Source organism: Alligator mississippiensis, chromosome 14, assembly GCF_030867095.1.
Source record: "Alligator mississippiensis isolate rAllMis1 chromosome 14, rAllMis1, whole genome shotgun sequence".
Classification (NCBI taxonomy): domain Eukaryota; kingdom Metazoa; phylum Chordata; order Crocodylia; family Alligatoridae; genus Alligator; species Alligator mississippiensis.
Window position 1 is genome coordinate 38576099 of NC_081837.1, and position 16243 is coordinate 38592341.

At 50.4% G+C, this 16243-nt stretch overlaps 1 protein-coding gene across 8 annotated transcripts in view; it reads left to right on the forward strand.

Annotated features, from left to right (window-relative positions):
* The window catches only part of FOXP4 (forkhead box P4), a 136322-nt gene that overhangs the window by 66279 nt on the left and 53800 nt on the right, over positions 1–16243 (forward strand). For all 8 annotated transcript variants that reach the window (XM_059717243.1, XM_019482776.2, XM_019482775.2 and 5 more), the window contains exon 3: positions 4108–4197. In XM_059717243.1, coding sequence (XP_059573226.1) covers positions 4108–4197 — 90 coding nt within the window. The remainder of the gene's footprint in view (positions 1–4107; positions 4198–16243) is intronic.

A 16243-nucleotide genomic window follows, 5' to 3' on the forward strand; every position in this document is an offset into this window, starting at 1 on the left:
CATCATCTGTCTTTGGCACAGACTGGCAGGGATTGTACAAGTTGTTCTTAGCCCTAGCGGGATGCTTAGTCTCACTAATGTGCAAGGATCTTCAGGGATTGATCTCCCCACTGCAAGCCCCTCAAGCCCCTTTCCCTTTTGTTTTTTGTGCTTTGAAAGAGCTAAAAAGCTCGAAAGCGAAATGGAGATGAACCTGCCCAGAATTTCCAGATAGAAGCAGTCACTTACTGTGGAGTTTGGTAGCAAACCACCGGTCAGCCCTGGATTTCCTTTTAAAAGTGTCTTGGTTGTTCAGGTTTTTATCTTCAGGAGAAGAAACAAAGGTGTGTCCTGGCCATGTGTGAGCTACACCAGGTAAAGGCCAAGTGAAGGCCAGGCAGGCTGTAGTATTCACACGTGGGAGCTGTCACCCTGAAGACTCAGTGGGTTGCCTCGACCTACTCCATGCATGTGGAAATTAGTCTGCCTTGTTTTCCCGTGGATTTTAACTGATGTGTTAGCACAGGGGCCGCTTGGCAGAGTGCTGGAGATGGACCTATATATATATATATATATATATATATATATATATATATATATATATATGTGTGTGTGTGTGTGTGTGTACACACACACATACATATATATATGTATTTATATATATATAAATGTATATATAACTTTTTTTTGCAAAAAAAAAAAGTCCATATTGGTAGACACAAGGTAAGAACAGGGCTTCGTTGCTAGTGAAGATGCATCCTCCGAGGTTTGACATCGCCAGTTTTGCCTTTGCGGCTGACCCCTAGCTTAGCAGTCCCGAACACAGCAGGACCTTGGCAGCATTTTGATCTGGAAGGAAACAGCAGAGCCAGGCCTCTCTTTCAACAAACCTCGGCAAGCTTTTATTTCTGGTTCTGAAACCTGCAACCAAAAGACTTCAGAGTCTGAGTTCATTGTGGTACTTTTATACTACTGCCTACCATTGTCCTAGTTCCCATCTCTCTCCAGCCCCCTCCCGCGAACCCCTCTTTTGCCCTTGAATATGTCTGATCTCGCCGCGGCAGTGCGCAGAGGCACTTAGGTGGATCGGTCGCTATTCAGTTGGTCGTAGTTCTTGGACTTTTTTGACTTTTCATAGATGCAGCAGATCACACACTTTGCTTCCTCTCTGTGCTGCAAAACCGACTGGCTGTTAGTTGCATTTGGGGTATGACTGTTTTTTCTAGATCCCGTGATGTGGTGTGTTTTTCACACAGAAGCTGAAACCTTGCACACTACAAGGAGCTGTACTGTGCTCCTGCCTGTGTGCATTTATTGGGGAACACTCTCTCTTTCTCTGCCCCTTCTAGTCAATCCAACCTATGCCTAAGGACCCTCCCTTCAGTAACCATGTTAAAATAGCCTCAGTTTTGCTATTACATTTTAGGGCTTGTTTTGGGGTGGGGGGAATTGAATAAAATAGTTTTTGCCCAGCAGGTGGTTGTGCCATAGTTACTCCACGCCAGCTCCTTGTGTGTATGCTCTTATTCTTTTGAAAGCAGGCAGAACAGTTCACACTTTTCCAGAACAAATGTGCTCAAAAAGAGGGATTCTGCAATAACTATTTGTTCTTGAAATCTGTGCTCCTACCTTATTTTCGAGTAACTTCCCTGAGTTGGCGATCGCTGAGTTTAACTAATTATTTTGGTTGGTCCACTGGGTGGCTTCTAAAGGGGGGTGTGCGTGTGTCTTGATTAAAACCCGAGACCTATTAAACAGATGATTGTGCAGCTGGTGCGTGTGTACTAATATGTAATTATACTGTAGCTAGGCAGTTGCAGCGGTGTCCGATCGGTGTGCGTTGTGTGCAAAGCGCGTGCAGCCCGGCTTACGTTGAAAACAGCGTATTCGTCCTTACTCTGCGCCTGTGTAATTTCACGGGCAAACTGCGCGCGTGTTATGCCAATGCATGTACCTTCGGATGCGTAACTGCTCCTTGTATATACGTGCACGCTAATGTGCCCAACCCCTGTGTAAATTCAGCTGCTCCTCGAAACCGAGAGTGTACGGTATCGAAGGCCTGACGGAAAGCAACTTTGTTCTTTATAGCTGGAAATGTGGAAAATTAACAAGCGGCTCTTTCTTTGGGACACACCCTGCCAGTGCCTCTGCCGACCAGGGAGCGCACAGCCGCCTCTTGGAAGCCAGAGCCTTGATTTACGGCCGTGGTGTTGACAGCCCGGTGGAACCCACATGCTGCTTGCAGCACTGCCAAGCTGGGCTATGACCCTCCGACCTCTCCCCCTTCGCTCCCCCCCTCCTGTCTCTGCGCTGTAATAAAAACCTGTCTTGCAGGCAGGACTACAATGACTTTGTTGTTCAGAAATGTACCCAAAAAAAAAAAAAATTGAATTTCTTTAAAAGCAAAAATAAGGAACGCATGAGGAAATGGGCCTGGGAGCAGCAGCTCTGAGGACTGCGGGATTGTTTTTGTTAGAACTTATTCCCTCTTGCTGCCTTCTCCAAGCTCCTGAATGAAACCTCTTTCTCCCTGGTGCCTGCACACATGGCTTCGCTCATGCTTGTGCATGCCTTTCCTCGCACGCTTGCAGGTTATCACCAGTCCTGGTGACCGTTTGGGCTCCTGGCACATGGGAGCGTGTGCTCTTGTGCACTTCCACACTTGCTCGCTGTTGTCAGGTGTGTTCACGTGACTGAGTTGGCGCTCTTGGGCTTGCCTTCCCCTTTGGGGTGCCGGCACGCTTGTTCTCACACTTGTGTCCTTGCATGTGTCTTGACCACGTGCGTGCTTTTTTTTCCCCCCACTTTCCATTCAAGAAGCCTGTGAGTTTCAACAAATGCATCAAGATGGCTTAGCTAGTCCTGAAAATAAAGCCGGGAATGTGAAGGAAATGAATAACACTTTCCAAGCAGACCCATATTAAAAAAAAAAAAAAAAAAGGAAATGGATCCGCATTAGGTCAGCCATAAATCCTGCTAAATGGCTATCTTGAAGTGTTTAAAGTGATATGAGATTCTCGCACTGGTTATTCATTTGGGGCGAGAGCTTACTCTCAATAGTTGTGTCCCCTGCCCGGTTAGGGCCCTGGAGCCTGACTAGGAGCTGCAATGCTGCAACTTGTAAGTAACTCTTGAATTTAGTAAGGCCACTTTTATGGACCCCCCAGGCTGCCTTATCCAAGTACCTTGCAGTCAGTAAGACTTTTTGGTAGGGAAGTATTATCTTCCCTATGATGGAGAACTGAAGACAAGATCTAAAGGCCAGAATTTTAAGCATTGGGTGCCTTGCCCCCGTTCCTTTCAGCTGGATTTAGGCACCTAAATACCTTTAAAAATCTGTCCCTAAGCGATGCCTCAGGTCTGCCAGAGAATAGAAATAGAATTGGAGTCCCTGTCCTGTCTGTTTTGAAGCAGAGCAGAAGTGTTGCAACATTTATTGATAAGCATTTGTAATTGGGGCAGGGCCCGGAAGATCTAGGTGTGGACCAAGATCCTGCTGTACAAGATACTGGGAAAAGAGAGAACAAAAAAAATGTTCCCTACCATTAAGTGATCGCAATCACCAAGTTGACCTTGAGCCTTTGTGAATGTTCTTCTTCGCCTTATTCTTCTGTTTCCCCCAAATGAGCTAAGGGCAGGGACAGATGGACATCTAATCCGGGATAATTGACTTGGGTCTTGTATGCTAGCGTGAATTACACCAGGATCAGGAACACAGCCGTTGGGGTAGTTAACTGTGAAGGAACCTCTTTGCATGGTCGTACCCGTTCGGATGGATGCAAACAGATGGCAGCTATCGTGTTGTAACCTCCACCAGTAACACATTGGGTTCTTCCAGGTGGTGTTTGCCAGCCACACTGGATGAAGTGACTCTAGTTTAGGAGTTTGTGTAACATGGATTACACCAGTTTAAATGTTTCTTATGTCCATGCCCCAAAGGGTATAACAAGACCATCTAGTACAGCTTGCCTCTACCAGCTGAGTGGAGATTTTGTCAGTCAGATGGTGTACGGGTAGTGGCAGAGTTGTGGTTCATAATAATGCAGAGAGAAGGTGCTGCCGTGAAAGAAAGGGAGACGGTAGAGATTAGCGTTCCTCCTCTTCACCTTGTTCTGTGTTTTCTTCCAGGCTCTCCAAGTGGCAAGGCAGTTCCTTCTGCAGCAGGCCACGGGGCTGACCTCTCCCAGCAGCAATGAGAACAAGCAGCCGGCAGTCCAGGTGAGGCACATAGTCACCTTCTCCCAAGTCTCTTGGGGAAGGGCTTTACCAGCAGGAGGGGAAATCTGCTGGGGGTCGGAGCCACTGGTGGCCGTGACCGGCGAGCAGCATGGCAGGGCTGCTCAAACTGTCCATTCAAGAGCACAACTGACTTCCAAAGGGGACTTGATGGTGGTGAATGCTTTTCAGCCCTCGCGTACACATGCATATATGCAGGCACACGCTCTGTGCTATGAATTCTTCAGGACTGCTGAAAAACACATCCAGAAATGGCCTCATGCTCCATTACAACTCCGCATGATATCAGAGAGTTTATCCCTGATGAATCCTGGTCTGTTTTCCTTGTATTAGGCAGCGGGACAAGAAGGGGGGATGATGCCTTGGATAGTTTGGATGCAGATTTAGTTCCAGGAAATGAGCTCTCTTTGTTGCCATATACCTTCTTTCGGGCTGTCCATCCACTTGGGTCCAGGTGGGCAGTGCTTAGCATGAAGGCAACTATTGCAAATCCAGTGTATTGACCTGAAGGAGAAGCACTTGTCCTTCCAGCTGGGGTGTGATGTGGGGTCTGGAGAGCTGCCTGTGGTGGGTAGTTGCTCTTCAGAAGGCAAGTATTTATGAGCTGTGTATAAAGGGCTTACCTCTGTGTTGGGAGAGGGTTGTGTAAGGGAGATGTTGGCGCGTGGGTGAGGTCTGGGTCTGGGGGGGAGAAGGCATGAAAGAGGAAGGGATCCGTCATGGGGCCGCATTGCAGGCTGTCACCTTCTAGACCTTTCACTACTTTGCATCAGGGTAGGGGTGACAGGAGTGGTTTCTTTTACAGCTTGACCGAGAATGAAGGGCAAAGGCCTGGGAAGGATGGAGAGGAGGGGGGCGGTGTTGCCAGATCCAAGCACTGGGCTTTATGAGCAAGACTTTTGTTTCTGCAGCCCCTGGGCATAAAGCTGGGCAGAAGCCAGGGGTGGAGTTGGTTGTGAGCACCCCGCTTGCCAGCATCACCAAGTCTGTCGTGTGTCGTGGCCCTGAAGCAGCTGGTCACAAGCACCACTTCTGAATGGGGGGGGGAAGGAGGAAGGCAGAGGAGGAAGAGTTTTGCAGGTGAGGGATGAGAGAGGATGGGACATCGGGTGGCGGGGAGCAAGTTATTGGTACTGCCCCTGGCTCCATCAGCCCTGCTCGCCCCTCATTGAACTAAGCCCTGTTCCCCCAGATTAAAAGGGGAAGATGCTGGATCCCTTCTCCTGCCCCCACAAACTGCCTCTGTTGCTGTTGTGACACTGCCCTGGGGCTCGGTGACAGAGGATGTAAAGGGAGAGGTGAAAGCTGCCTCCTGTAGGAAGCTGGACCCTGGGGAAGGCCTGGACAAGACTCCTCTGCTCTGTGCTATCAACACTGAAGAGCAGGAGGTGCAAGGCTTCCCTCCCAGGGGTCTGCAATATCCCCTTGCCCATAGTCCGCATCCCCTGGAAACTTTTGTTAGGATGAGTGGGCCTGTGTGCCGGGTTGAGCTACTAGGACAGCTGGTGCACTCTGAGACGGGTGGTAACAAGATGGCAAGGATCTCTGGGTAGATGTGATCTCTTTTATTAGACCGACTAAATAGTTGGAAAAAAATGTTCTTTGCAAGCTTTCAGGCACAAACACCCTTCTTCAGGCATTGGGAGACTGCTGCTGTTATGAGTTCTCCGAAGTAGAAAAGAAGCTAAAATAAACGATAAGTCTGTGAAGATAAAGGATATGTTGCTGTTGAGGTTAGCTTCTTTTTGCTTCACGTTGTGAAGTTTCCATTTCAAACGGCAAAATTCAATATCTTCCATGTTACAGGGTTGTTGGTTGTAGCTGTGTTGGTCTAAGGACATACGCCATGCGCCGTTGGTCATTGGTCATATGCCATGCGTATGTCCTTAGACCAACACGGCTCCAACCAACAACGCTGGTAACAAGATGGCTTTCCCGGTCACGGCACTACCGAGGGAAGTTTGGAGCAGTTGTAGCTGGCACCTAAGGGGGAAAGCCCAGGAGACGTTCATGGTGGAGTTTGAACCCAAGACGTTCAGAGTAGAAAATGAGAGCTAAAGCAATAATTCATGGGATGATGGTAGTAGTAGTAGGCTCTTATCCTATTGTGTAGAGCAGCCACTAGATGGACAAAGACCCGTTCTCTACTGGGACAGAGGCAGCACTGGGCAGGGGGAAGCCCTCAGTTTTGTGGAGGGATTGCTGACCTCAGTGCTAGTCTCAAAAGGGAGCAAAATTACCCCTGGGCAGATGTAGAGTGTTTGATGGTCTGCCCCTGCCACCTTCACCCTCCATGGAGTGGCCCTCGGCCTTGGCTTCCCCCTGCCCCCTTTCCCCCTTTCCAAGAAGAGGTGCCCTTCCCTCACTTCAGCGGTCTCCCTGCTTTCCAGCTGCAAAAGTTTCCACCAGGCGGGAGGGCAGGAAAGGGGCATAAATCCAGCAAGAGGGGAGGAGAGGGAGAAAGAAGCAAAGCCCAAGCGAATGTAAAGTGACAATTTAAATAGCTGTGTGGAGGGGCTCTCCCTTCAGGCTAATTAAATTTATCGGAGAACAGCAGGTTACCTTATTAGAGCCACGTGGGTTTAATTAACAAAGGAAAGTAATTAGCACGAGCGCTCTCAGAGCTGGAGGTCCTGCGTATACCAGGCTGAGCCAGCTCCAAAGCCCACTGGAGGTGGAGGGGACCTGGTGGGCGAGTGGTTGGGGGGGAGGGAGGGAGGTTGGCTTCTGTTCATCCGGACACCCCAGAGAGCAGAATCCACAGGACGGTCTCGTCGCCGTTTGTTCTTCTCTCCCCGCCTGGCAAAACGCGTCTGGAATGAAACAAGGGGATTAAATCGCTTTCCTCTGCATCTTATTTGTTTTCTCGGGCCTCCCCCTGGTTTGGTTCTGAGCGGTGGAAGGATGTCCCGCTCTCCACAAAAGCCTTTTCGACTCTCTCGAGCCCGTCTCGTTCCCCTGGCGCAGCCCCTGCCGTGCTCGCTGTCTCCGAATGCAAGGGCTCCCTTCTTCGCTGCCTCCTGCCAAACCCGCTTTTCAGCCCAGTGAGACCGGAAGGGGACGTCTCCACCGCGTCCCTCTCGTGCTCCGGGTCAGGCTTGATGCAAAGTCCATTGGAGTCCACGGAAATGTTCCTGTTGATTTTCATGCACTTTGGATCGGGCCTGCAGCGCGTGGAGAGTTGGCGCAGCCCCTGCACACAAGTGGCAGAAGTCCCATGTCTTGCAAGCTGTTAAATTTAGACTGGACAATGGACTGGGGAAAAGATCCTGCCTTGGCAGGGTGACCTAATGTTTCTTTGACTTCTGCAGGCTCACAAGTGCCCCATAAAACCACCATCCCCTTAGGGCAGCACAGTTGGTGGGACGGGGTCCAGAGCCACCCTAATACGGCATCGCCTCGTACCATTCTCACCCCCTGCCCCTGCAACGCCATCACACCTGTTTGGGAGCCCTGACCTGCCTCTCAGACCACAGACCTGCTGCCATCTCTTCCGAACGGCCTGGGCCGCGAAGAGGCAGCCCACGAGGGGAAACCGCAGCTGTGGTATTAACAGCAATAATTAGTCAGGGCTTCTCTCGCGCAAACGGGCAGCTTTTTCCAATAGTGTTTTCAGGAAGGAAATGCAGTCATTGGATGGAAAATATCTTGGAAGAACAAAGACAGTAAGAGTGAAGTCAGATTCCGGTAAAGTGTGTGTGTGTGTGTGTGACTGGTGAGTGTGCGAGTGTGTATCTGCCTGTGTTTCCCCTTTTTCTTTCCCATTCTGTTTTTTCCCTGTTTCTTCTCCTGATCACCGTCTCTCTCATTCTTTTGCTGCCTCTTTTTAACTTTCCTTTCACCCTCTCTCCATTTCTGATCTGCTTTCTCTCTCCCGCTCTCTTCTCCCATGTCTTCTCTCTCTCTCTCTGGTGTCTGTCTATCCATCTGGCCGGCTTTTTCACAGTTAAATGGGGCTGGCTTGCAGCCTCTTCCCCCCTTTTGTGTTGCAAAAGAACTTGTGAAAGTTGTAGACATGAGTCAGGAATAGCTCATAATTCAGCAGCCTCTCTCCCTCCCTCCCCGCTTGCCCCTGGCCAACAGCTGGAGGAGGATCTGAACGAGGGGAGATAGAGGATTAAGCAGACTCCTTTGAAAGGAAGTTTATCTAACAGGGGAATGGTGTGGATGAGATTGACCAGGAGGGTTTCTCCAGACTGGAGCGGGGAGGGCGGTGGGGGGGATATTGTGCGCTGAGAAGGCGGCAGGCGTAGAGAGCTGTGTTTCTAGCCCAGATCCCGGGCAGGGGGTGGGGAGGGGCGAGGAGAGCGCTGAATGATGGTGGGAGCTCTCCGCGTAGAGCAGGGGATGAAATCTGTGCTGCAGCCGAGCCCATAAATGGGCCAGCGAGTGATGTGTGAGAACGAGGGTTGCAGCACTATTGTGGGCCTTGAGCAGCTGTAGCCCCCCCGACTATTATAAGGCATGCAGGTGTGCAGCACCCCGTCAAGATCGGGTCCTAAAGAAGCCAGTCCTACAACCCTTGTACTGCCCATAGGTTTCAGCGGGGCCACCAGTGAGGTTTGAATTAGTGGCTTCAGACGGGGTACAGGCTGGAGCCAGGACTGGCTTGTTCCCAGTCTGGTCCTGCGGTGGTTGGTAGCTGAGCTCCCATTGACATCAAAGGGAGGTAATGGTGCTTAGCACCTCACTGTGGGAGTGCAGGCCAGGTTAGCCACAGAGAGGGGCATTGCCCCAGTGCTCCCATTAGGTGACCCCAGTAGAGCTGGAGAGGAGGCCTCGGTTCTGGAAAGTGCAGCCCGTTCTCTTTGCATGGGACCCCCAAAACCCGAAGGTTTCAGTCCAGTTTCTGTCTCTTCCCCTTTGCTGTGACTGGGCCAAAACAAGCTCCCCCAGTTCTGGGGTGGAAGCACAAACTTGACCTGACCGGTGGCTTTGGATCAGAACCAGATAGAAATCCCTGCCCTGTGAGCTGCATCTCGCTTTGAGATGTTTGTGGCCTGAGGAAACATGCAGGGGGTGGCAGGGTCCCCCATTCAGTCTGACACCAAAGACTCCCTCTGGCCACTGTGCCTTGATTCAGCAGCTGGCAAAGCCCATGAGGTAGGTGTGAAATGGCTGTGTCTATCCATCTCCTCACTGTGTTAGCTAGGCTTGCAGACAGACCCTTTCTTTTTTTTTTTTTTTTTTGGATCTCATTTTTTGAATGTCCAGCTGCAGTCGCTCTTGGCCTGGATGCTCACAGGCATAGCAGCTACTGGAATCAAGGGGAGTGCCCGGGGTCTGCCACTTCCTGGAAAACCGGGAGTCGGGGGTCTTGAGTTGAACACCTAACAGCCCCCAAGGCAGCCCATATCAGCTGCATGTTTTGGCAATGGTGTGTAAGGACTCCATTGCTCTTCTGCGCTTTCTTGCTCAGAAGGGGATGTGGGGCATCAAGCCAGCTGGGATATTAGTGGCTGTGATTGGAAAGATAATGATGATCATGTGCATTTAAAAACAAATAAGTAGCTGCCGAGCATGATAGGAATCTTGGTTTCAGATGTTAAGCTTCACTTGCAAACCTCTCTCCCTCAAGATAACCAGAGAGGCAGTGCAGTTTGTTTGCAGGTGATGCTATCACGGCAAGGACTTGCATTGCAGATGCTTTCTTCCCTTCCAGCCGAAACAGGATAGGGTTTGTAACAGCTGATACACCCCTTTTCTGCCCCTGTAGGTTAATAATGGACCTGCCTATAGAGCCTGAGCTTCAGTGGCGTGGAGAAACATCGCTGGTATTAGCCTATGAGGTGGTGATATAACACCAGATGTGTGGTACCCCAGGGCTGGTGTTTCCTGAGGACCCAGCCAGAGTTGGGAGCTGTCTGTCTCCAATTGCATTCTCATCTCCATGCTCCTTTTCTGATTTGAAAGCCTGCCAAATCTCCGCTTGTTTAGGAGATTCCTCCTGGCAGGTGTGGGACACCTGTAATCCTAGCTGACATGAGCTGGGAGCTGCATGTGCTCTGCATCTCTCAGGATCAGTCTCTTAGCTTCAAGGGCAGGTCATTGGGGATGAAATATTCAGGTCCAAACTCTCTCTGCCTGGAGTCTTCCTCTATTATGAGCATCCTGGATCTACTGCTAACTGCTCCAGGTGGTAGGGGGGTGCAGAGGGTGCTCGTAGGCTATTAGAGCCCAGCCACTGGTTCCAGACCAGTCTGTGTCACCAGGCGACTAAAATTTACCCTTTGGTGGCTGGTCACCCACTCTGTGTGGGATGCGTCGGGGGTTGTCAGGCTGTATCCCAAGGGGGGTGGCATCATGCATTGGAAGCAGACGTCTGCAACTGCATTTAGTGCTGGGTAGAGTGGGCCGACAGATGGATCTGGAGATCAAAATTTCCTTTGCTCCATTGACTGCCCAGTGATGGGCCTTAGCCCTGGCTTGGCCTCCAGGGATAAGAAAACCTCTTCCCATTCTCTCTTTGCTGAGACAGCCAACAGGCAGCAATCACGATGGGGCAGTTTGATGTGGATGTCCGCCCACTGGGATCTGCTCTGAGATCTATTCAACTCTTTGCATTTCAGCTGCTGAGCAGCCATTAGGTGTTAACCGTCTTGTGTCACTGTCACCCTGGGCCGGTTCTGAGCCTGTTTCATAGGAGGATAGGTCTGCGTCACCTCTTTATATGCAGCATAAGCAGCCAGGGGCTTTGAAGTGCCACTGCCCTGTTCCACATCTCAGCTGTGCTTCAGAAAGCGCCTTCAGCTCTCAGGTGTGCCAAGCCAAAGTGTCAAGTGCCCTCAGAAGTGTGTGTGCACCCCCTTCCTTTTCCTCAGTCCCTTCCCAGCATCCCAGAAGGCAGGTGGTGGCCAGCTAGAAGTCCTCAAGTCATTCCTTGCCTGTACATGGTGAGGCTTATAGTGACTGAGAAGATCTGGTAGGGTAAAAAAGCCTCTCTAATGGGAGAGGGGAGAAAGGGCGCCGAGGAAGGAGAGGAGAGTTTGGAGCAAACTGCGGGAAATTGCTTTTCTTTTGTCTGCTGTGGCGGGGAGGGCGCTGGAGCGGAAAAGTGTATTTTGTTGATTTGAAACTTGAGTGAAATGGGTAATGAAGACAGATCAATACCAGTCCCTCCGCGTTCTCTCTCCAGGAAAAATAGAGCAGCCACTTCCATCTCTGCTGGGGCAGTGCTGAGATTTTTCCAGTTGAACTTGCCGCACCAAGAGCTCTCCCCCTTTCTCTGCTCCCCACTGCCTCCACGCATACAGATGCCCCCCAGTAAGTGATCCCGCACTGCCAGCTCAGTCCCTGCCCTGCCAGGTGCAGGAAGGAGGCAGAAGCCCAGGGTCCAAGCTGCTCCAAGCAGAGCAACAGTGTTCAGGTTAACGAGTGACCAAAGCATCACTTCAGCTCCGTACGGCTTTATTGGCATGACAAGTTACACCATCATTAACGGAGCAGAAGAAAGAGGCAGTCCCCTTCAGGTACCTGTCACAGGAGGGCAAGAGAGATGCTACATATGGGGGTCTTCTCTGTGGCATCCATTCCTGGTATGGCATGATGCCCCCTCTCCCTGGGGTACCACATTGGTGGAAGGAAGCAGATCTGGTTCCTATCCGTGCAGTGGGGACAGTAGAACCGCCAGGCTCACAGGGGTGTTCAATGCAGTAAATGCATGGTTGTCGACGGCTTGTAAGATATAGGCTGTATAATATCTAAAATATCCTTCTGGATAGTGCCAACCTGGGAATGTGCCACACAATTGTAGTAGGGCACTGGAGAATCCTGCTCTCAAATATGTGCCCAGTCTCCTCTGCCTCATTCCTGTTCTCCACGGCTGTGTATGCAGCTTGGCTTTCTAACTGTGACCTTGATCTTGCCTACTTTTACTATTGACTTGAAGTTGGCTTTAGCCCTGTGGGAAATGGTAGTGTGGTCAGTGGGGGGGCTGATGGCTGCCCTGCTCAGTTTGGGGTGAATCAAGGAGCTGGCTCTAGGGAAGTCCATAGAGTTAAATCAATGTTAAGTATTTTAGCCTTGGGCGTTTCAATGCCTTGAAACAAAGTTGGGACCAAATGGCTTGAAATGCCGGCATGAGGTTGGAGTTATGTGCCCCTGTGTGGTGTGATGCTTTCTTGGCAGTCAGTGGTATAAGCAGCACAGGGATGGGGCTCTGAAAGACGCTCACTCAGCTGCGGGATAAGTACTTTGGGAGAAGTTTTCATCTACAGCTAAGTTGAATGTACAATGCTCACTGCTTTGATCCTTGTGCATGGAGCGATAAAATCGAGAAGGGGCCTGTATGGGGGGAGGGGGTGCATGTTTCTGGCTTCATCTTGCTCATGCATAGTTGGTATTGGCTACATATGCATTTCCCTGCTTCTAGCTCTCCCCTCTCCACCCATACTCGCTGTCCCCAAGGCAAACCCACTTAGTTTGTTCATCTCTGGGTCTGAGAAAGGGTTTTTTTTTTAATCACATCTTTTTTTAATTGCCTCCTAATTCACCTTGGGTTTTAGTTAATGAAGGTGCTCTACGTTCTGGGCTGTGTGGGCAGGTACATGATCTAAAATAAGCTGTGGTTGTATGTGTGGGTGCTGGTTCTGCTGCTTCATACACTCGGTTGGACTTGCGTGATTTCACGTGGTGCCACAGAAGTGCGTGGGATGTGGGGGCCTTTCTGTGCGGGTCTGCTCACGGGGCTCAAGGCAAGTCATGTGCGTGGTTCGACTTGGATTGAGGAATATGGTGAAGGGCTTGGCTTAACAGGGGAAGTCATTAAAGGCACTTCTTTAGATACTCCATCTTAGCTTGCTCATCATTGCACCTGATCCTTTCTTGTGTCCAGCCCTTAGAAATCCCCTCACCTGATGCACATTGTTTTATGCACGAGCTGAGGATCTGCCCGTCAGCTCTTTGCTGCTAATCAGGTCTTTGTTTTTTTAATATGCCACGTACAAGTGGGGAAATGTCCTAGCCCTGATGTGGGAAGACAGATTGTATTTATCAGCATTCAACCTGGGGGGTACGAAGAGCATTCAGTCCCTTGATCACTGTGTCTCATGCTTCTCCACTTATTCAAGCTTCCTGGAAAAGGGAATGATTTCCAAAGTTGAAGGGGGCTTTAATCTCCTTGTTCAGCAAGTCTGGGGCTCCCTCACCCTGTTCCAGTAACAGTCAGACCCCCAAGCAAGAAGGCAGAGCAGTCAGCAGCATAGTCATTCAGTCTGTGGCTTCTCCTGTTCTGCTTCGTTAATGGACCTCAGTTCTGATCAGGAAGTAATGTTTTGTCTGGCTTCCAAGAGCGTCCTCCTCCCCCAGCTGATCGTGCAGCCCTGAACGCTTGTTCCCGTAAATACTTGTCACTCCTAACTCCTGCTGCGTTACGCCGCGACTGATGCTCTTGGACTGCACCGGCTTCAGTCACTTTGCTCCGTATGGACACCAAGAGCACGGACCCTCCCTTTTAATCCGAGACTTGCTTCCGCCCACTGGCTGACGGCTCCCCACGCTCCATCTCTGGTACGGTAGGATTACAACCGAGACAGCTTGGAAAACCATCCCCTTGAGATTCTGTTCTCAAATCAGAGATACGGCATTGAGGCTTTTGTTAGAGGGCCAAGGCTGTTAGTAAGCAGTTTTGTGGAATGGCAACGGGCCAAGGAGTGAGTCATTGCCTTCTTTAGCTCAGTATCTGGCAGATGCCAGCTCTGACACATAATACAGGCCATTCTTGGAGGGAGAAATCCAGCAGTCTGGGCTGCCAGAGCCAAGCTTTTGTTGTGGTGGTAGCAGTTGGGGAGTTAATGTGCCGAGAGAGAGCGAGAAGTTCAGTCCTCATGGAGGAGCTGGAGATGCTATGCGTCGCATGAGTTAGCGGTCCCACTGAGCGCTGTGTAAACTTCCTTCCAGACACCCCTGCCGGTCCATTCACCTCTGTTTGGGCTTGCTGCATGCTGTCATGATTTGCGGGTGTTTTTCTGTGCCACGCTAAGTGCTGCACAAAGCAGAAAAGAAGACAACGCTTTTGCTCCCGAGTGCTCCATGTAGATCCACAGCTGTTTCAGGACTGGCCGGAGATGCTAAACGGCTCGGTGGCTTTGCGACTGGGATCATCAGTTTAGCTAGCTGGGGTTTGAACCTGCAGCTCCCTAGCTGAAAGGTCTGAGCATTACCCGACCGTACCCCTGGGATTATGTGCTTAGTGTTCAACATGCTTCGTTCTTAACGAGAGTTCATCTTTGGCTGTGCCGAGCTTCTCCAAGGGCAGCGTCTGCAATGGCAGGTGCCCCAGTGCCCTAAGCATCGTCTAGCCATTCTCCAAGGCCTGAATCTTAGCGTGCACCAAGAAACCACGAGTGATCGGTGTACTGCAGTAATTGCCTGAGTGAGCCAGTCCCGGACAGGGTGGCATATGTGAACTCGTCTCCCCTTGACCCTGTCCCAAGCACTGCAGCTGCAGAGGGGACAGCGCAGGGCTCTTGGGGAGTAAAGCCATTCAGCATCCATGTTTTGGGCATCCCGTGGGTCCACGTTTTTCATACTTTCCTCTTTCTCCTGTTAGATGCTAGTTGGCTTCTCAAAGGGGCTGCAAGGAAGGCCCTCCTGTAGCTATCCGCTGCATGTGGATAGCAGCCTATCCTCTTGTTTCTGCTAATTTAAGCAGCTGGGACCCCTCCATCAGGACTTTTGGTTACAAAAGACAGCTTGATATAGCCTCTGCCAGTGCTTCTCTTTGCTTCTCCCAGTCCACTATATCCACCTCCCGATAGCCTCAGCATCCTCCTCCATGTCTAGACACTTGGCCTGGGCGCCATCAGCCAACTGAACACGTTTCCGCCGATATTGCCTTTCCAGTTGTCTCAGTCTGGGAAAGACTGGTCGTGGTGCCCCTCGCCAGGGAGCCTTGCGTCCTAGCCCTTTAGATACACATCACCTCTCCTCCAAATCCAGGTTTGACTATGAAAGCTTGTCTGTCCCAGGGAAGTCTTGACCTCTCAGGGTGGTTCTGTTGACACATCTTACAACAATTTGTGGTTGTATTTGATGCCTCACCTCATCTTTCTGAACCTTGGTTTCTCATCTCTGAAAGGCGGGGTGCTAGCCTCCACCTTTCAGAGGGACTGTAAGGCTAACCTCATAGAGGCATGCACGGGGTCCCTTCACTCCAGGTGAGGGAGATTCCTTGTAGGTACCCAACAAAGCTGGCTGAACATTTTCTGCTTTTCAAGGGAGATGTCACTTTTCAATTAAACCAACTTCTTTGGGAAAATTTTCTGTTTTCCACTGGAAATTTTAACTTTTTGATTTAAAAAAAAAAAAAAGAAGAAAAAGCTCCAAAACAGCTGGCTTTTAGTTGGAAAATGTCTGGGTTTTGATGAAAATCAGAATTTTTCTTGGCAAGAAAAATCCATTTTCCAACCAGTCCTGATACCCAGACAGAAAATACCCTGGAGGGACTAGATGAATAGATAGATTGTGCGAGCTAATGGGACAGTGGCCGTTTTAGCTTTTTTCCCCCCTCGGCCTGAGAACCGGCACAAAGCCGAAGCAAGAACAAAATCGTCAGCCGCAAAAGCTCGTCTGGCACACAACCCAAGCCAGGTAGCTGACTCTCTCCTCTCCGCCCCCACTCCTCAAGAAGCCACCACCGTTCCCAGTGTCAGCTCAGCATCTTAGCGCAAAGGAAAAAGCCATTTAATGCAGACAAAGGTTGTATGAAAATATAATTCTGCTTTTGTTAGCAGCCATCAAGCTCTAAAAGGCGTCGCTTTTGTTTTCTTGTAACGTTGTGAAAACCTCGTGTCGGATCGAGAGCTGCGGCCCTCACGACTAATCGCCTCTCCTTTGTGTTTTTAGATTATAGGGGCAATTAGTGTTGTCAAAACCTCTGGCAATTCTCTTTGCTCTTGACAGGGTGTCAGTCCGCCGGGCGAGAAATGGAAGGTGTTATAACTCTCCGGTAATTAGAATGCCTCCGATTTGAAAATGCCAGCAAACGTGTATCAAATAGGACGCGCCGCGCGGCGGTGGGAAGGGGGCA